Source organism: Rhododendron vialii, chromosome 7a (assembly GCF_030253575.1).
Source record: "Rhododendron vialii isolate Sample 1 chromosome 7a, ASM3025357v1".
NCBI lineage: Eukaryota > Viridiplantae > Streptophyta > Magnoliopsida > Ericales > Ericaceae > Rhododendron > Rhododendron vialii.
In genome coordinates this window covers 40,444,886-40,465,046 of record NC_080563.1, presented here as the reverse complement: position 1 = coordinate 40,465,046, position 20,161 = coordinate 40,444,886, and the positions used below count along the sequence as shown (strand labels likewise).

The following is a 20,161-nucleotide window of genomic DNA, read 5'->3' as shown; positions in this document are numbered from 1 at the left end:
TAGGATAATGATTAGAAAACAAAACTAAAAATAAAAAACGAACACAAACAAAGAGTTTTTCAACGCAAATCTATTACTGTAGCTTTGAGGACGTGTTATATTGGCAAAGTCGAATCTGATTTAAGGGCTTGCTTCTCTTCTGTTCTGTTCTGTTCTGTTCTGTTCATGGAGCTAGGCATATATATCAAGAAGACTGATCATGGGAACAGCCAGGCTTTACTTGTATTCAATGGAATATTCCTTTGTCTTTGTACGGGGGGGTCACGTAGCTTCGTGCCCTAGGATTGTTTTGTTTTGTTTTTTTCCCAGCAGAAAGCATATCAGTATTCAGTACAGACAAACATGCACACAATAGGGTTTTGCATCCATCTCAAGTCCTAAAAAGATGATCGGAGCCACTCATTTTGTTCTAAATATTTAGTTTATCGTCCCTACAAAAAGTCAGCTCAACCGGATGTCGGTAATGACGCTTATGAAACATCAAACTTAATTTGCTTCAAAATTTAGGCCTAAATGCTGAAGCAAAGTTGGATGTTTTGTAAACACTCTTGCCGACATTCGGAAGAGATACGGAATATAGCAGGATCAACACAAAACAACCATGTATACAATATGTACAAACACAGCAGGCCTCCTACGTCTACAACACTCCGAGCAAGGCCAATGTTGGGACCGACATTCTATGGATGGATAAAAAGACAAGAAACTCCTCGCCTAAAAGTGACTGATCTGCTACACATGCATCATTAGAACCTGTAGCAACGGAGTCAAGATTTTTGATAAATAAGGTCAGAAATTTGAATTGTGTAATTCACGTACGAAACTTTTGATTTGTTTTGAGGAACAAACAAACTAATGCTACGTTTGAGAATTTTTGTGGGTGGAGATTATATTTTGGCTCCTTTTTTTCCCAAGTACAAAATCCTTATATGGGCTGGGGTAAAAAGAATTTTAAAGTGTGATCAAATTAGTAAAAATTATATCTATCTCTATCAAAAGTTGGCAGCCAATGGGGTCGGTTGCCCACCTTTGTTTCTATGTCCCTCCGCCAATGATTAGAACACAAGGCCTGACTCTGGGTTCGCGAGCCTAATTGAGCCAAATACTGTCAGGTTCAAGTTAATGAGCCTAAAATTTAAGTTCAGGTTTGGCTCATTTATTAGCCAAATCAAACTCGAATAAACCTTTACCGAATCAAGTATCGAACAGTTTACGAACGGCTCAGTTCATTTGTAGCCCTTGCCCCGCTGAAGCCTTTGCCCAGGATGAATTGGCTTTTCACTCCAAATAGAACTTGGAATGGGCCTGGGCCCATGTCCTATAGCCGGGCCTGCCAATTAGCCCAGCCCGTTATCGCCCGGTTAAAAACCCATGGTTAGTTGATTTCTGACTCTTTTCGAGCCTGCACAGATGAGCGAAGCGGAGGACGACGCCGTGCGCCGCCGTGCAGCGGTGGCAGAGTATCGCAAGAAGCTCCTCCAGCACAAAGAACTCGAGTCCAGAGTCAAATCAGGTCCTTCTCACTTACTCCATTGCCAAACCCGAGTTTAATAATCGACCTTTCCTTTAAAGATCATCTCTAGGGTTTCATTGGCCTTTTAACACGATCGAATTGATATAGCTTTCGATCATTGAAAAGAAAGTTGTTCAATTTTGGTGCACATTAAAACGCTGCGTTTGGTTCTTACTGAATTATTCGAAGAAAAGGAAAGAAAGGGGTAGAAGAAGTTGTTGGAGTGATTGTGTCTTGCATACAGTCTTTAGTATCGAATTTGTGGTGAATAGAATGTTAGTCAGCATTCTTTGAATTATTTGTTGTTCTCAGGGTCACTCACTTACTCCGAGCTGTTCGTGAGCTGCTCGAGGCACGACTTGTTATGGGCTCCCCTCGGCTCGTTAGTAAATGAGCTCGAGTTTTGATCTTGTTTAGTGAGCAAGCCGAGCTCGAGTTAGTTGTATCTCAGCTTGTTTTTAAAAGCTTGGCTTGTTTGTAGCGACTTGGCTCATTTACAGAGGCTCTTTTGGTAAACAAACTGAGCTCAGCCTCAAACACCTCAATACTAAGCAAGCCGAGCTCGAACATTGTAAAGCTCGACTCGGCTCGCTTATACCCCTAGTTGTTTTGAAGTTCTGCTCTCTGTTTAAGAATCTTAATATTACTTTGATAATTTAATGATTTCAGCCATAGAGAATTATGAAACTTGCTAATTGTGGTTAACATGCAGTGAGGGAGAGCTTGAGAGCTTCGAAGAAAGAGTTTAACAAGACAGAAGATGATTTGAAGTCGCTTCAGAGTGTTGGGCAGATAATTGGGGAAGTCCTTAGACCTCTCGACAATGAACGATGTAATTGTGCATTTCTTTGGTTATTCTAGTTCTCTTTGTGCTGGAATTCGCTTGTGATTTCATCTGAGAACTTTTCTATTGTTATTGCACCTTAACCTCGGTGCACATTAAGCAATATACACACTATTGTTGAAGTATGAGCTGCTCGATTAATGGGATCATTAATCATCTCATGTGCTCTTAATTGATTAAAGTCGAAGATAACATCACATCTATGCTGATGGAATTTTACATACTTCTGCTCAAAAAGTACTTCTTTAACCATCTAAACATGACCGCGAATTAATTGGTTGGTTGTGATTTGATTAGTGATTGTCAAAGCAAGCAGTGGACCCAGGTATGTAGTTGGCTGTCGCAGTAAAGTAGACAAGGAGAAACTGACTTCTGGAACAAGGGTGGTACTTGATATGACAACACTCACAATCATGCGTGCTCTTCCACGAGAAGTAAGTAGTTGTGGTTGATCTTTTCTAAAGGCATTGCTACCTGGAAGTTTCAGTCATTTATGGCAATGTGTACTACTTAGTTGGTTATGCACTTCTTTGAGCAAATTATGATGAAAGTGGTCATCTTTTTTTACCCTTGGCAGGTTGATCCTGTTGTTTATAATATGCTTCATGAAGATCCTGGTAACATCAGCTACTCAGCCGTGGGTGGTTTATCTGATCAAATTCGAGAACTCAGGGAATCTATTGAGTTACCTCTCATGAATCCTGAGCTCTTCCTTAGAGTTGGAATCAAACCTCCCAAGGTGATTCTTCTTTATTGTTTGTTATATATGTTGCGAGGGCCCGCATTGCACCACTTTAAGCCCAAGCACTACAGGGGAGGGATATTTAGTTCTTGCACAGATATATAATTTTGGGTTGGGAAGTGTTTAAAGCTTTAACTGTTCCAGGGTGTTCTTCTTTATGGTCCCCCGGGGACTGGCAAGACATTACTAGCTAGGGCTATTGCGAGCAACATAGATGCTAACTTTTTGAAGGTGATAATTTCTATGGTGCTTTGACAATTGATGTTGTATTTCCATTTGATATGATTAGTTCCTCTAGGTTTGGTAACTGTATCTTCACACATCACCTGGTTTTAGGTTGTTTCGAGTGCCATAATTGACAAATATATTGGTGAAAGCGCTAGGTTGATAAGAGAAATGTTTGGATATGCACGAGATCACCAAGTAAGAGTCTGTAATGATTACAATATTTCCATTTTGTGGTATCTTATTCCTTAAAAAAAATGTGACTTTGATAGTTTGTTCTGTTTGCTTAGCCCTGCATCATTTTCATGGATGAGATAGATGCAATTGGCGGACGCCGTTTCAGTGAGGGAACAAGTGCTGACCGTGAGATTCAAAGAACCCTGATGGAGCTACTTAATCAGCTTGATGGATTTGATCAGCTCGGAAAGGTATTGTGCCTCTCTTTCTATGGTGTTTGAAGTTTCTCAGATGTGCTGGGTAAGGATTTGGCCGGCGATATCTGATGCCAGACCAAAATAATATTCAGAATAATGTGGAAACCTGCAAAAAAAATCTAAAATTTACTAATTTAGAACAGATTATTGCACCTCACAGCTGGCAAAAAAATGAAAATGTAGTCTTGCGTGTCATGAGCTATGGGAATAAAACTACACCCTAAAATAAATAGGAAGAACAATAGTGAGAACTTGAATCTGAATTTCATTCACAAAAGTCTTTGTAGAAGTCTCAATTACTTTGGCATCAAAGTAGTTCTCAATTAAATTGGTCGTGTTCCCCATTTAAGTGTCTGATGTTTAGTCTCTTATCTTGCCTATCCCAAATAACATCTGCATAGAAGTTGCAGTGCTGCTAGACTTGGTCTCCGAGCAAGATAATGTTAAATGAACAGTTTCACCTAGTCTTCGAGCCCAGTATATGAAACCTTCTTTACCACCCCTTCTGTCATTGAAATTGAGAAGCTCTAATTGTAGCTCACGGTCGAAGCTCATTAAGCAACTTTTTATTTTTAAATTTTCTTTCCTGCTCCGAAATTGTGTGCATGAGTTGATGGTTGTTCTATACATTTGATAGGAATGGACCCTGTAAATTGGCAAAATTTTTCCTACTTCTTGAACTCTTTCAATCAGTGTTCTAAATGGCGGCTGCCTAGGCGCTAGGCGGAGGGTCAGCGCCACGACTACCCCCTTGGCGTTTTGTTCGGCAGCCAGGGACCCTTGGCGGACTTTGGTGGAGCTTGGCAGCCGCCTAGCTGGAGCTTGGCGGCAAAACGATAGCGCGAGAGACGAGAGACAGAGGGAGAGAGCAGAAAGAGAGACAAGAGAGGGAGAGAGACGCGAGAGAGATAGTGATTGAGAGACGAGAGAGAGAGATATGAGAGATATGAGAGAGAGAGAGAGAGAGAGAGAGAGAGAGACGAGACGAGACATACCAGACGACAATCGGCGGTGACCGGCGACGACGATCGGCGTGAAGCAGGCGAACCAACGATGGTGGGTTTCTCGATCCTCTCTGGATCTGAAAATGGTGTACCGAATATGTATATAGTATTATATATATGTGTGTGTGTTATGGTAAATTACACACCAAGTCCTTTTAGTATATATTATTTAGTATATATTAATACCATAATATACACTAAAACATGAAAAATATAAAAAACAAAAACCGCCAAACTGCTCGGCGGCGCCTAGGCGGCCTAGGCGCTTGGAGGTGGGTCGCCGCCCTACTACCGCCAAGCGCCATTTAGAACACTGCTTTCGATGGCCTTCATTTACGTTCCAGCATCAAGAATAATCATAGAATCCATTGTCATCTCGCTTGGATTCAGCATTTGGATTAGTTTTGCATCTTTTTACTACGAACATTTTACATTTCCCATCAGCTGGAAAACAATATGAAGGTGTCGAATCTCTGTCATAGGTGAAAATGATAATGGCAACTAATCGACCTGATGTTCTTGACCCTGCACTTCTTCGTCCTGGTCGTCTAGACAGGAAGATAGAGATTCCATTGCCAAATGAACAATCAAGGATGGAAATTCTCAAGATCCATGCTGCTGGAATCGCTAAGCATGGTGAGATTGACTATGAAGCCGTTGTAAAGCTTGCAGAGGTGAGTCACAAAATGCTTTTCTGCTTTAGCAGTTTCCTACACTCATCACATACCTTATTTCTTCCCTCACATCAGGGGTTCAATGGTGCTGATCTTCGTAATGTGTGCACGGAGGCTGGTATGTCAGCAATCCGTGCGGAACGCGACTATGTCATTCATGAAGACTTTATGAAGGTAATTCCTCTTTCTCTGTAGAGTCCTTATTTCTGTGCACGTGGAATTTTTCTACGATAGAATCTCCACTAGTTTATGCCAGTGTCACTACACTGTTTGTTAGGAATTCTGCTCCATTGATCCAATGCTATTTTGGCACAACTTCTCATTTTTTACTGTTGGTTGAAAAGCATTGATGGTGATTTGCAAGTTTTCCAGAGCCCATATTTGGCTCTAGAAAAAGAACTTTCAAACATTTTTGGCAAGGAACTTTCCCAACCATTGGAGCTGCACTTTTGCTCTGCTAAACTTTGGCATTGACAATGGAGATGCTCTAACAAGGACGATGTAATCCTAATTTATCTTGAGCGTTCATTTCAAGAGGTGTTTGACACATTCATGGTTTCTTCTTCTTGTCATATCTAGGCGGTTCGGAAACTGAATGAAGCAAAGAAGCTTGAATCGACTGCTCACTACAATACTGATTTTGGAAAAGACTAGAGTATAGGATTTTCTCTTCTAATAGCCATGGATGCAGGGGCAGTGCATTTTCTTAGCTCTTTCAACCTGTGAATTGTGTTGGCAGATACTTTTGTGTGTAAGAGAATTATGTACAACTTATACTGGTTTTTTGCTTTCAATTTGAGAGTCGATATTTGTTTTCGACAAGGGCAGTTTTCTTGCATTGCAATACATCCAATAAAGCTCCTACGTTGGGATATTCATGGAAACATTAATATGATGTACAATTTACCGAAAAATGAAGGATAAAATAAAAAAACAACCTCATGAAGCTATATACTTCAATTAAATTGATCATGTTACAGAATATTAGTTCAATTTTTGGTGTTATTCAGCTTTGGCCAACTCTTTGGATGTAGTCCTTTTTGCAAGTTTGTACTTCACCATCCTTGCAATCTTGTAGAACCAGAAAGCACTCACCAGCTGCAATCCCAGTGCCATTGCCTGTACGAATCACAGATTTTATCACGTAAGGTGAAAATTCAAAATCTATATTCTAGTATGTGAACTACTATTGTAAGTGAAATGGTAGCCAAATGGTAGGCACCGTGTTTTCTCATGCATTTGACAGGGGTTCAAACCTCACTGACTATTAATAACAAAACAAAGCTGACTTTTACCGAGCGAAAATATGTGTTTATGTTACTACACCTCTGTTTACCTTTATTAGAAGTGGATTGTCAGCAGATAGAGTCACAAATGAGACGTAAGGTCCACCCACCATCCTTGCAAATGTGAAAATGATAGCAAATAATACCTGTCAAAAAGCAAAACCAAAGCAAAATTTAGCTTAGACCTAGTCCTGAAGTTTACATATTTAAGTGAAAGGAGATAGTTTAGTTTGAGCCTGTTTGATTAACGAGACCATTAGAGAAGAGATATATATCCACCACTTTGTGAGCATATCTGATGTACACTTAATCGGGCCCGTGAAAATCTTAACCAACCATCAAATATGTGGTCTTTTTAGATAAGTGGTTCGACTGAATCCGTCATATATATTCGGTTAAACAAACAGGCCTTTTGAGAAGTATGAAGTTTACAGATGGGACACATACGTCAGCTGCCAAATTGAGGTCAGTGTCCTTGTAACCTAGCTCTTTGAGAAGCTCTCTCAAGTGGAGGAATGGGCTTGATATCTCTGTTATCCAAAGTGCTGCAACCATCTCTGATCCACACTACTCACAAAGAACCATTATAAATGCAATTTCAAGATCACAACTAGCACCAAAAAAAAAAGAAGTAAGAATTTTGGTAATTGAGTGCCACAAAGGCCATTGTTAATCATCCTTAAAAAATGCTGCATTTTTTATTTATTTATAAAAGTAAGTGCCTGTAAAACCTATATAGAAGTATTTCAAGTTTTGTTAACCAATATTTAGGGTACTCATTAGTCATTACTAAGTTTATTCATTAGTTTGATTTTGTTAACTCAATTTACATGTGGGTGAATATAACTCTAGAATGAGACCGTCCAAAAATCCAATTGTATTAGTGAACTCTGACGCTTTATCAATCACATTCTAAGGTTATATCACCCACCTTGAAAAAGGAGGAACAAAATCAAACTTTTTGTACAGCCATATCAATCAAATTCAACATATCACTATCACGTACTATATTCTCCATAGCTTTTCTTTTGTGCCAACAGACTATACAAAGCTACTTCAACATTTTATCATCAAAAGGGTATATTTTGCCATCTCATCTTGCAAGTGAAGAATGAGGTTTCAAAGTGCACTTTCAAATACCAACTTTTTGAAGCATGATCTGATATTTTAGACCTATATGTCAATTTTGAAAAGAAAACCTCAAAATTTTTGGCATTTTGATATCTGGAGGTGATGCTCTTACCTTCTCATAGGCAAGCCCTGCCCCAAATCCAATAATGCTGACCAAATGGTGGATTGAGTTATCAATCTTGAATTGCTTCTCAAAGAGGCCACATCCTAGATCATATATCATATAAGCTAGACTCACTGCCATTGTTTGCATCTGTACACCATTCAATATGCACCATTGCACAAAGTAAGAATTTTGCAGATACTCATACACTCCCCTCAAATCCTCTGTATCCGAATACCCGTGTACTCATTACTGGTATACTTTTAGCCATTGAATCCTCAGATTTTACAAGATCAAAATACTTTCATTTGATCTAAAAGTCGAAAATGTACCGATACAAGCATACTGAGGAAATTTGGGTACAGAAGATTTATGGCTTTTTTGGAACTTGGGAAAAAGAAAGGAAAAAAAAAATGCTTTGAGGAAAGATTGGATGAAAATTTCCCGTGCTCATGGCCTTTTTGGAACTTGGGAAAAAGAAAGGGAAAGAAAGAAAGGGAAAAAAAACCCTTTAAGGAAAGGGGGCCAATAGCGAATAAAAAATTTCTTCACCACATATTCAATCCAAACGAGTGATTTGACTAAAAATCATAACTGTCTTTCTTTTTCTTATGAAATCCCTCAATCCAAAGGCCCCGTGAATAAAAGGAACTCTATTTCTCCGTGGAACCAAACATAGATTTCAAACGACCATAGGTGAAATTACCTGCCAAGGGGATGATTTTGAAGCCATAGGACAAACAGGGCACCTCCAATCTTGAACAGAGAGAGAGCTCAAAGCCACAGCTAACGAAGCATGGATTGTGGAAACAATTCTGTTGCAGAAATCAAAAGACTGATTTGGGAACAAAATCTTTCTCACCAACAAAAAGGTTGCAGCCCATGAAAGAACTCCAATCACAACCCAGTTTATGATGTAATCTTCCATCTGCTCTGTTTTCTTCCTCTTCTTCTTCGTCTTCTTCTTCACACTGAAATGGCAGAGAAGAAGTTGAAAACAAAACAAGATCTGTTTTCAAAATTTATTGGCATTCTTTTCTCAAGAAAATAAAACATGGGTTTTAAGAAAATATAATTGGCTCTCAGATGGAAACATTGGAGTATAACGTGATCTGTTTTTAGGTGAAACTTCATAAATTTGTTGATGATTAATCTAGGTGGGGTAGGTTCGTTGGCTTCTCAACTAGAATCGTAGTAATTGACAAAAAAATAAATTAAAAGTGTTCGTTGGGTGGCCAAACCCTGAGATTTGAAGGGTTGTTCTTTTTAAGATTTCGTGTTTAAAATCTCTCGGTTGCTATTCCTTTGAAGCTAGTCCACACAAAAATTTTCTCTGGCTTCAATCGGGAGTCTCGTAAGTGGGCAGTAAAATTAATCCTGCAAAATTAATCGAAGTGCATAAGTTAGCCTGAACGCCTAAGGTATAAAAAAAGAAGAAGTCACGACTGACAAATGGTGGTCAAAAACTTGTGGGGCTAAGGAAAAAGATTCCATTGGCCGATACTACTCCCTTGGTCATAATTTAATTGTCTTTTTTTGGAAAGTTTGTGTCATTTTTTTATTGATTATATTTTGTAATTTAGAATGTTTTATGTGATTTTAAAAACATTGTATTATAAAACTCATCGAGATTTATCAAATAAGATCTATATTCGATATGAAATTCATTACGGATTTAAAGATAAGGAGTGCTAGGGACAAAGAAAATGGACAAAGAAAATATCCTTAAAGTGTACATGAACAGCTCAGATTTACTGTGCAATGCATCTGAACCGTTCACGTATACTTTAAGGGTATTTTCTTTGCACCTAACATTTCTCTTTAAGAATGGGTTATCACTTTCACTGGGCTTTGGATTATTTTAAGTTTTTGGTTTTACTAAAAGCAAAGAATATCCAATTCCAGCCAGTTCGTGTCTCACAGAATCAAATAAAACATGCTTGCCGTCTTAAATTTGGGTTAAATGAGGTAGTTGGGTAATGCCCAATTGCATCGGAATCTTGTGCCAAACGCATCGTTTTTTACTCGTGTGGCCAAACGCATCTCAACTGATTCGAATTGGAGATCCTTTTGGTCCCTCGGGACGGCAGGGGTGCTGAGAGCACCGAACGGTGCGTCTTGTGCATTTTGGGCAAATTCATACTTCCCCAGTGCTTGTTTGGAAGGAAAATTTAGAATTAATGATTTATTTTAATTTTTTGTGGACATGTCCGGGCTAGTCTTTAATACTGTACGTAAGAATAATACTGTAGTATAAGAAATTTTATCCACACTACAACTAAATTTTTTTTTTTTTTGGAAATTGATATTCGCACTCCACTTTGTTCATGAAGTTACTAGTAACTTCACGTTAAAATTGGACCGCCATCATTAAAAAATGGAGCGCGAAAATCAATTTTCTTTTTTTTGCTAAAAAGTGGTTATTTCTCAAAATACTTGAATAAAAGTAAAAAAAAATTTACTTTTCCGATTCCTCTCGTCAAGACGAATCAATAACCTACAAAAGTTTGACACAAAACTAACAAATGCGAAAAAAATTCAAATAAGGACAAAATTCACAGATTTAAATCAAGTTTAAGTTCATAAGAACGCAGCCTAAATAAGAGCCTAGTGAATATTATGAGGATTAAGCAATATTCAAAAATAAGCCCATTATAGCGTAGAAACAAAGAAATAAATAAAAAGTCATCTAAGGGAAGAACACCCACATGTAGGTGAAAGAGACTCGAACTCTTGACCTGACCTTCTAGTACGATACAAGAGTCCTGACTACTGAACTAACCCAGTTGGTTTACCCATATGAGAGGTTAAATATGCAAAATTTGGAGTGTGAGAAGCCTACGAGTGCTAAAATAACTCTCCTTAAATGCCATGTACAAAATCTATTCAAATAAATACTAGTAAAAACTTGAAAAACAAGTCATAAGAATTAAAGCTCGAAACCCCATCAATTTTTGGCACCCCGTGACACTAACTCTTGACTCCATTTTCAATTTTATGAGTGCCATAGTCTTACAATTTGAGAGTCAGGTACTTCTGGATGGCAATAAACCTACAACAAAAGTAGTTAAAACTGCACATGTTTCCTTATTCTTTCACCATCAGATAAAAGCACAGGCTTCTAACACCATTACCCGATGCTCGATGCAACTACGAATCATTGAGATTTCCACCTTTTTCACTTCAACTTTCGAACATTTATATCTAAACTAGTATCATATTTCCTGAATACAACATTTTTGGGGACTAAAATAGAAGATCTGAATTACAAGTATTAGCAAAGCTGAAATTCCATCAGCAAACTTCCCAGAATACTTAGCATAACAGTGTATTATCAGGAAGTTATGGAGGTTCCTACCAAATTGAGGGGACTCGTCAATCCCTGCGATATCTCGCCCAAAACCCCTTCTTCCCAGATTTGTTCTCGGACAACGATCTACCCCACTTAGACCCAAGCGAAAAGTGCCGCCTGAGAAATGGTTTTGCTAAGGATCTCCTTCCACTCGGACTTGGTTCCATCTTCGAAAAGTTTTCATCTTCTCCACTAGGCTTCCGGCGATCAAGAACATCAAATCCCAGGGGGCTATCAACAACACGGTTCCTGGATACCTTACTGCTTCTGGATTTAAGCTCCGCTTCTGCTTTCAACACCTTTTTAGCCACCTTAGACATTTGCTTTTCACCAAGCGTGCAAATTGGACAAGAAGGGTCGTAGCGGTCAATTTCCTGTGTCATAGCCTCCAGACATTCGGCATGATAAACATGCCCGCAGACAAGCACAGCAACGACCGACATTTCAGTTACAACAATTTTCTGACTGCTCCAAGAAGATCTATCCGTCAAGAGCTTAGAGCAAATTCCACAATTTTGCATGTCACTCAAGGGAGAATATGATAATGCGCTGCTAGATTCGCTTTTGCCAATGGCAGACCCTAAAAATTCACTGTCGAAGGACCACCTCTCTCTTTGAGATGAGGCCACAAGTTCGGAGAACGTCCGCATTGACCAACCATCAGAAGAACCACCTTGGGATCCAACGGTCATATCATTACTGCAAGTAGAGAGCACAAATGAGGATCTACCTTCGGATATTAAGGTACTGTTCGGTGATTTCAAACCCATTATCCGACTATCCGAAATTTGTCGTAAAAGGTGGTGTCCCGGTGAGGGTTGGCCCCTTCTTAATTGGGTAGATTTTGTAGGAAGGGAGGGAGTTTGGGAAAGTAAAGGGTCTGAAACAGGCGTGCAGAAAGAAGAGCTTGAAGGAACAGCCAGTGAAAGATGTGGAGCAGAGGAATCAAGGGTTCCTGATGATATTGTAGAGCTCTGTACCTAACAGATAAAGAGGAAAACCTCGATCAAAGTAGGAGGAGAAAACTTAAGGATGTCAAAACTAATAACAAAACCTTTTACTAGGTTCAATTCCAATAAGATAACTCACCTTTGCATCACCATTACCAGCAAGAGTTATATCTGCAACAAGCATATAAATCATTTCAGTTGGTAGCACTAGACAGAAGCATGACAATTACAGCTAACATAGTTTCTTTTGGTGACGATGAAACTCCAATAAAGAGAAAATGCAGACAGGGCCATCCCACAAGGCATGTAGAGTTCATGTTATCTCACTATTCTAGGTTTCTTTCTGACCAGTTAAGGTTAATGGGGAAAGAAATCTGCTTCAAAGCATGAAATTTGCAGTGGCAAAAGCAACGGCTACACATTCCATACAGGACCACAAGAACCAATAAAATTCCAGAAAAATGGAATCACTGCATGCCATAGATTCTATTCATAGCAAGTTTAATCATGACAAAATATCGAATAACGCAAGTATAGGAAGAAGTCAACAAATCGATTTAACTATTAAACTCTTACATCTATCGTTCTATCGGTATAATACTTTATACCTAGATCCAGCACTAACAAATATAACTGAGTAATGAGAAAAGACTGCCTAATCAGCAGAAGCAAAATAAGACAGATGACCAAAAGTCCATCCACAGCCAGACCAAGAGTATATGTATGATACTTTAGGCAGCAATACTTGCCCATTTACCAGGTTCAAAAATCTCAATATGAGCATAAGCCCAATACTTCCAACACCAATGTGTGGATTTAGCAAGTAAAATAGTAAGGTCCACAAATAAAACAGCAGATGATTATTAGTAATACCCAGTCCTTGTTGCAGAGATTTTAAATATTCTGGGGCTGAGCAGGTACTGAAAAGAAATGGCGTAGATTGGATTGGAGAGTTTTTTATCTGGATTTCATTGGGTTGTCAACATTGGGTTGTGGTTGACAAGGTGTTTGCTCGTTAATGGAAGCAAACACCTTGTCAACCATAACCCAATGAAATCCAGATAAAAAACTCTCCAATCCAATCCCAACCCTGCCACATCACATCACACCACACCTTACCCAACCTTACCCCACATCTGTCCAGAATAGAATTGCATGTTGTCAAATAATGAAACAGTAACAATCAAATACAAGATCAGATCCCAGACTCCAAAATACGGAGAGGACATTGCAGATCAGATTTGCATGTTTTATCAGCTACAGAAACTATAGAAAAAGAAACAAACTAAAACATAGAAGGTCAATTAGGTTTGCATCGTTCATCAAATTGGCTTGAGCAATGGTGAGTTCATCTTCTCCAACTCATTTCTCATACTAAGTATGTGTAAACAAATACGACATGTACCCTCTCTACATGTACCCTCTCTCTGTCTCTCTGACTCTCTCTCTACATATATAGACACGGAAATACAAACATGTAATACTTATATATATGTATCAGTCATGAGCCTTAAATCAGATAAATGGCGAACTTTAGAAGGATCTTGGGCATTCTGGCGGCTATGTACTATTGTGGCAACATTGATGAGGCTTTATGGGTGCAGCGTCTGTAAAGAAGGAAGTATTTTCATTTTGAATTGCAAAAGCCATAGAGTGTAATGGCTCTAAGAACAATGACACACATGGAAAATAACTACCTACGATGATACGTGAATACTTCACTATATCCTCCCTGTGGGAAGTGAAGAGGTTATAACCTTCCCTCAACCCCTGGCCCCAGTCCAAAGCCACACCATCAAACCATCCCCCAACAGGTCACACCGCGCCAGTAACCCAAAATTATGCATCAATTAGCCATCACTACGCGTAAATCATATGGATAAATCTCCTCCTCCCTCTCCCTCTCCCTCTCCCTCTCTGAACATCCATAGTCGACAAGCATCTGTCATAATAGTAAAGTCCAACCACATCATGCATTTATCAGATGAACCTATGTGTTACTGAGGTTTACGTCGAAAAATCCCATATTCTAAAGTAGAAAAATATTTCCCCAGCAAATTGAAGCATTGGAAAATATCACCATTGATTCTTTAATAGAAAGGTGGTTAGGAATACACTAACCATGACATTGCATCAACTTTTCATCCATCCCCTCTTTGTTCATACAAGAAAATCATAACAATGAGTACACTCAATCTCATCCCTTTTGGGCTTCTTCATAAACTAGTTGGGCCAACAATAATAATCTAGACAGGAGCTTTGGCCCCAGCCAACAATTGTGGCAACAAGAATATACAGGAAATCAGTTGCAATCAAACCCCTTCTTTTACTTACAAAAAACCAAAGCCAAAAAAACAATGTGTGTGTCGCAGGCAAATTAAGATGGTCTACCAGGCTAAACCCTACAGCTAAAATGTAGAACTGAACAAACAGGATGACACTCCAAAGATTTACCTGAAGAAGTTACAGTATTGGTACCCTGTCCTTCATGCACAGGAGACTTCTGAGACATGGGAGTTGACTTTTGAGAGGTGGGCGTTCCAAAATTTCCAAGAGGGCTTCCCTGACCTGAAAAATTACCCCTATCTGAAATTAATTCCCCTTTTATCTCCATGCTACTGTTTGTGCTGATTCCAAGAGATGTTTCTGATATATTCTCCAATTCTCCTGCCACACGCCTCCGGTTATCCCATCGGAAACTCCACGATGGTGAATATCCTGCATTTCTGCGCAACGTTTCTCCCCTGGTTCTGCTCGTCACGGTTGTATCCTTTCTAGCAACGCAGCAAGCTGACCCCATACTCGCTTGAATAGACACTACACTAAAGCTCAATACAAAAGCTTCCAGGAACAGCACGATCCATAAAATCCCAAAATAAACCTCTACCTAGAAAGCTCCATCCTACTTTTTCCTGAAAATTGACTAAAGGAAGTCAAATAAAGTTAAAACGAGTTCATCATGTCCGGTAGTATTTCCAATTTTAAAGCAACTAGAGAAATATAGGCTACCTCAAGCCAAATCTCTAAGGATTGCAGCCTTAACTCAACCTGCAGAAAGGAAAACCACTAACATACTAAGCAAAGATACACAATTAATACCTAATTCAATCCAACACATCAAAGTAGACACTTGAAGCAGGGGATGCTTCGTGAAGCCGACAAATGGTGTGTGCGTGCGGGGGGAGGACAGGAAAAAATAGAAATATAGTTCTTTGTGGAGCTAAGGCAAAGGAGGCGACAAAACAAAAAACTCATTCAGCATTCAACCATTCCAAGCTAAGTTACATTCACTCAAGAGACCATGTGCAACACCCATATTCCTCATCTGATTATGTAGTTACTAGTTACTTACATCCAGGTAGTCATATCCCACTTTCTCCCACTATTTCTTTTCATCTAGTTCCTATTATAAGATAGACTCCCCACGTCACTGGACACTGAGCGTCCACAATGTCATTCAATCGCAATGCCAAATGGCAAAATTTGAAAAGTACACTTACAGGTAAACGTAAAGCTCAATCCAGTGGATACAATAAAAAAATATGTCGAGAAAAACGACAATTATTTTGCAGCATTCAAACGAAAATAAGAATCCAAAACAAGTGGCGAAAACTAGCCAATAGCAACTCAGTGAAAGATTAAAGATGTAACAATTCAAAGCCATAGAACGACACAAAGTTAGTGATGTTCACAAGCAATACCAAGGGCTTAAAACATTCCAAGCAAAACTTGTGGATTTTGGCCCCATGGAGACTTTGCCAATATGTTTGGTATAGATTCTGCTTATGGACAAAAAAACACCTTAAAAGAAGTACTCTAAGAAGACACTATTTTGATGCTTTTGAATCTGCTTTAAAGATTAGCTTTGACCAATCTAAAGGTTTTCACAAACACCCTCCAGGTCAAACTAATATGGAAAACAAAGAAAATGAAAAATCACTACCATCTGGTTCGACGGGATTTGATCACTGCTAGTAGAAAATCAACAAGCAATGACACTTGAAAAACTAATCGAACAAAAGATAAGTAAAAAGAAAGGCCACTAGAGTCTATTAGAATTCAGAATCTGAGAAATTGATGGTGCAACAAGAGTAAATGTTTGTATGGAAAATAGATCAGAAAGACTGATCACCCAACAACTCACAATTTTGCACATTGAGCGTTAGAACTCATCGCAATTCCCTTTCGAAAAACCATCAAACCCTATTCCAATAAGTCAGTTAAGTTCATGTAATGCATAATACAGAAAGGAAGACATTTCTAGGTCTAATGACTCTAATCAAATACAATTCTTCCATTTTGTAGTTGTAGTTGTGCCGAGAACACCAAAATTAATTTCTCATTTCTTAAACAAGTTCCTGATATGAGTAAACTTGCACAGGAATCTTTGTCTTTGACATAATTAGGCGCATTAAACTACTCTGAGGCTATGAGCCAATAATGCAAGGGTGATACAAAAGGAAGGAAATTGTTCCAAGTATTAGTACATTAACAAGAGTTGGCGTAAGTTGAAGAAATAATTCATATCATTGCAATTCCTTTTTGAAAAACCATTGTTTCCCATCAATAAGTCCGTTACAGTCATGTCATGCATAAGACAGAAAAGGTAGACTTTTCTAGGCCTCATCAAGTAGAATACTTCCATTTTGTAGTTCGGTCGATAACACCAAAATTAATTCCTCATTTCCCAAACAAGTACGAGATAAGAACAAATTTGTACAGCAATTTTTGAAATAATTAGGCACATTAAACTACTATGAGCCAATAATGCTAGGGAAATACAAAAGGAAGGAAATTTATTCCAAGTATTAGTACATCAACAAAAGTACGCATAACGACCACAGTAGAAGATAGGAAAAGCGCACCACAGTAGAAGATAGGAAAAGCTCGATCTCTCTCTTTAATTAGGGATTTATCCGTAATAGTTGAACTTACTATAGTGCTCACGAAAGATATTGTCGGATTTTCTCATTATTTGAAATGCCCAGATTGATGCAATTGTCGTGTGATGTGAACTTACCGCTAATGATCAAAAAAAAAAAAAAGGTGCGTAAAGTTGAATAAATAATTCGCGTTCCAATTTGCTCAAGTAAAACAACAATCACCTACACCGTCACCGAAATCAATTCCTTATCGAGCAAATAATTAATCGCGTCCTTCGAATATGCACTCCCGAAATAGCAGGAATTAAAGCTTCCAAATTGAAAGCTGAAAACAAAATTAGACGGACTCGACGACTCCTGCGCATGATTCCACGAAAACAAATAGCAATCATTACGAAGAAAAATAAAGCTGTTTTCATTACCGATAATGACTGTTAGCATCGTATATAGAACTAAGACGAAGAACTTTTTTCTCTTTTGGTAAGCAACACGAAGAACTGTTGAAAGGAACGGAAGAACTTACTGTGTTAGGGTTTCTGAGTCTGAGATGAGTGAGAAAGGGGGGGCTATCCGAATGAGAGAGAGAGAGAGAGAGAGAGAGGAACAAACAGTATATATGCAAGTGTTTATATGTGGTAATATAGATATAGATAGATATAACTTCTGTGTATTTTTAAAGTAACAGAGTTGGGTGAGTCCAGTTGGACTCCCGGCAGAAATAGGTGGCTTCCGTTATGGGTAAGGTTGTAAATAAACCAAGCAATTCGGGAGCTCGGCTCGGCTCGTTAAGGCTCAGTTTGGTTCGATTCAGCTCATTCAGTGAACGAGCTGAGCTCGAGTTTTCGGTTCGTTTCCTAAACGAGCCGAGCTCGGCTCGTTCGACAAAAACTCGGCTCGTTAAGGATGGTTCGATTCAATTAAAGAGGCTCGATTAGTAAATAACTCAGCTCAGCTCAATAAAGGCTCGAGCTCGAATTTTTGGCTTGTTTACGGCCTTAGTTATGGGTCATAGTCCTATTTATATTTTTCATTTTTTCCTTGCACAATTCCGTTTTGTTCGCATAGTTATCCATATAACCAAGGCTAAATTTTGTATGAATATTTTATTTGACGAACTCTACAAAATGAATAACTCGAATTATTGTTGTGAGCCAAATATGAGTCCCCAATCAAATTGAATTCTCCGACAAATAAAATGGGACGAAAAGAGTTATAGTTATGTACTATAATCAATTGTACATGCTTTACTCGTGAATGTAACACAATCAAATACTCCAGCGATTAAGGAGGTTGATGTCACATTGAGAGTGTCCCCAAATAATAATTAAATCTGCACCAATAGAAGTAGGAGTAAAAAAATTTATAAACAATGACCAATGGAATAATTATTAATTATTAAGTGCTCCTAGAGCAACGTCTTGTGATGTTGAGATTTTCTATGTGTGTGGTGGAAAAAACCTCTCAGGCATCATCACGTGACAATTCTTCATCTTAATAATTGACGACTTAAATTTTACTCCAGCAATTGACGGTATTTATATGTGATTTGTATGCGCTCAAATTTGATTCGATTTGATTTGAATCGATCGCTTTACACCCACTCGATATGTAGCTACTCGGCAGCATTTCCAGGACTCTGCTCCAATATACCCTCGGACTAGACCATTCCATACAATAATGTTCCGTGCAGAGGCAGCTTTGATCCCGTTTGTTGTGACGGAGTTTGGGCGGTAGGGGGCAAAGGGGTCAGAATTGGTGGGACTGCATTGAGAATTGTGCCACGTACTAGTACAGTAATATATAATGATTCTTTTTTCTTTTTTTTTGTGCCGAGCGGTGCCATTTGGAGGTATCCGTCGACGATTTCAAACGTCCAAATGTATTTTGGATGGTTCAAATTTATTCTCTCTCTCTCCTCTCGCCTGACCACACTTTCACATATTTTCTCTCTTTAAAATCCGGACAGTCCAAAACACATTTGGCCAATTAAAATCGCCGATAAAATATCACGTGTATAGTATCCGCTCGGCACCTAAAAACCGGTCGGTTTTTTGTGCTTCCTTGCACAACTAGTCAACCACAGGTCGTTTTAAAAGGCGGGCAAAAAGCGAAAGCCCACTGCTTTCTTCTCCGCCACGTCGAGTGCGCACTACGCGTCCCCTGACGCCATTTTCTTTAGATCAAGGGCGTGTTTGGAAGTACAGTAATTATAAAGAGAAAGTGTAGTCGTGTAGAGAAATTTTTTATGTGGTTATAGGTTTTCGCTCTTTCGCAAACAAAAATTCTAACAGCAGAGACGATTTGCAGAGAACCACGCAGAGAAAAACGCGTTTGGCCCCATTTCGGGTCCCGAAAAAATCTAGACAAATATTTATAAATGAGCAGTTTCGCTCCTACGAATCCAAAAGTAATACTTACTGATATCCGTTGAAGCTGATTTTTTATAGGGTCTCATAAAATAATATTAAAAAATTTATGAATATTTTTCTAGATTTTTTCGGGACCCGAAATGGGACCAAACGCATTTTTCTCTACGTGATTCTCTGCAAATCATCTCTGCGAATAGCAAAGCTCATTTATATTCTAGGGCTTACCCCGAGGGCTGAAACATTCAGAAGCGCGATCCTTAACGAATCAGGCATTAACAAGCCCAACAAAACCTAAAACTTTGTTTTCAAACTCGATTAAGATGCTGATTAGATGCTGATTCTGATTCCACGCCTGTTATTTCAATCAGTAAGTCTATGGGTACAGCAGATTGATACAGATTATGTGCACTGATTTTCCATGGGGCCCACTACAGGTCTCATACAAATGATTCGAACCGATCATTAAATGTAAAACATTTTTCAAGGGCTCCTACAAAAATTCAGCTCAATCCAACATTTATAGGTGTTCAATCCAATCATCTAATTTTTTATTTAGATTTCAGGATATGAAAAAGGTAGATAATTGGATCGAACATCTATAAGTATCGGATTGAGCTGAATTTTTGCGAGGATCCTTAAAAAATGTTTTAC

General features: G+C 38.7%; 3 protein-coding genes across 9 annotated transcripts; 1 reads left to right on the top strand and 2 right to left on the bottom strand.

The window, feature by feature from the left end:
* Window positions 1-1,372: 1,372 nt before the first annotated feature.
* On the top strand, window positions 1,373-6,258 carry LOC131332475 (26S proteasome regulatory subunit S10B homolog B). The gene is made up of 10 exons (XM_058366740.1): window positions 1,373-1,513; window positions 2,226-2,345; window positions 2,655-2,791; window positions 2,935-3,096; window positions 3,244-3,330; window positions 3,436-3,522; window positions 3,615-3,752; window positions 5,245-5,436; window positions 5,512-5,610; window positions 6,016-6,258. Exons 1-10 carry the CDS (start codon window positions 1,411-1,413, stop codon window positions 6,088-6,090), a joined length of 1,200 nt encoding a protein of 399 aa, XP_058222723.1. The 5' UTR covers window positions 1,373-1,410; the 3' UTR covers window positions 6,091-6,258.
* LOC131332476 (uncharacterized) lies at window positions 6,023-9,214 on the bottom strand. The gene is made up of 5 exons (XM_058366741.1): window positions 8,663-9,214; window positions 7,966-8,106; window positions 7,170-7,289; window positions 6,773-6,868; window positions 6,023-6,555 (listed from the first exon to the last, which is right to left on the bottom strand). The coding sequence occupies exons 1-5, from the start codon at window positions 8,882-8,884 to the stop codon at window positions 6,439-6,441; spliced, it is 696 nt and encodes a 231-aa protein (XP_058222724.1). The 5' UTR covers window positions 8,885-9,214; the 3' UTR covers window positions 6,023-6,438.
* A 1,916-nt stretch (window positions 9,215-11,130) lies between these two features.
* On the bottom strand, window positions 11,131-17,789 carry LOC131333161 (uncharacterized). 7 transcript variants are annotated; one of them, XM_058367528.1, is made up of 6 exons: window positions 17,665-17,789; window positions 17,364-17,498; window positions 15,268-15,306; window positions 14,713-15,170; window positions 12,398-12,429; window positions 11,131-12,288 (listed from the first exon to the last, which is right to left on the bottom strand). In XM_058367528.1, the coding sequence occupies exons 4-6, from the start codon at window positions 15,056-15,058 to the stop codon at window positions 11,332-11,334; spliced, it is 1,335 nt and encodes a 444-aa protein (XP_058223511.1). In that variant the 5' UTR covers window positions 15,059-15,170; window positions 15,268-15,306; window positions 17,364-17,498; window positions 17,665-17,789; the 3' UTR covers window positions 11,131-11,331. The 7 variants fall into 7 exon arrangements, with proteins under 7 accessions (XP_058223511.1, XP_058223508.1, XP_058223509.1 ...); XM_058367525.1 differs by having other exon boundaries at window positions 14,713-15,181; window positions 17,665-17,768; XM_058367526.1 differs by having other exon boundaries at window positions 17,368-17,498; window positions 17,665-17,768.
* Window positions 17,790-20,161: the final 2,372 nt, after the last annotated feature.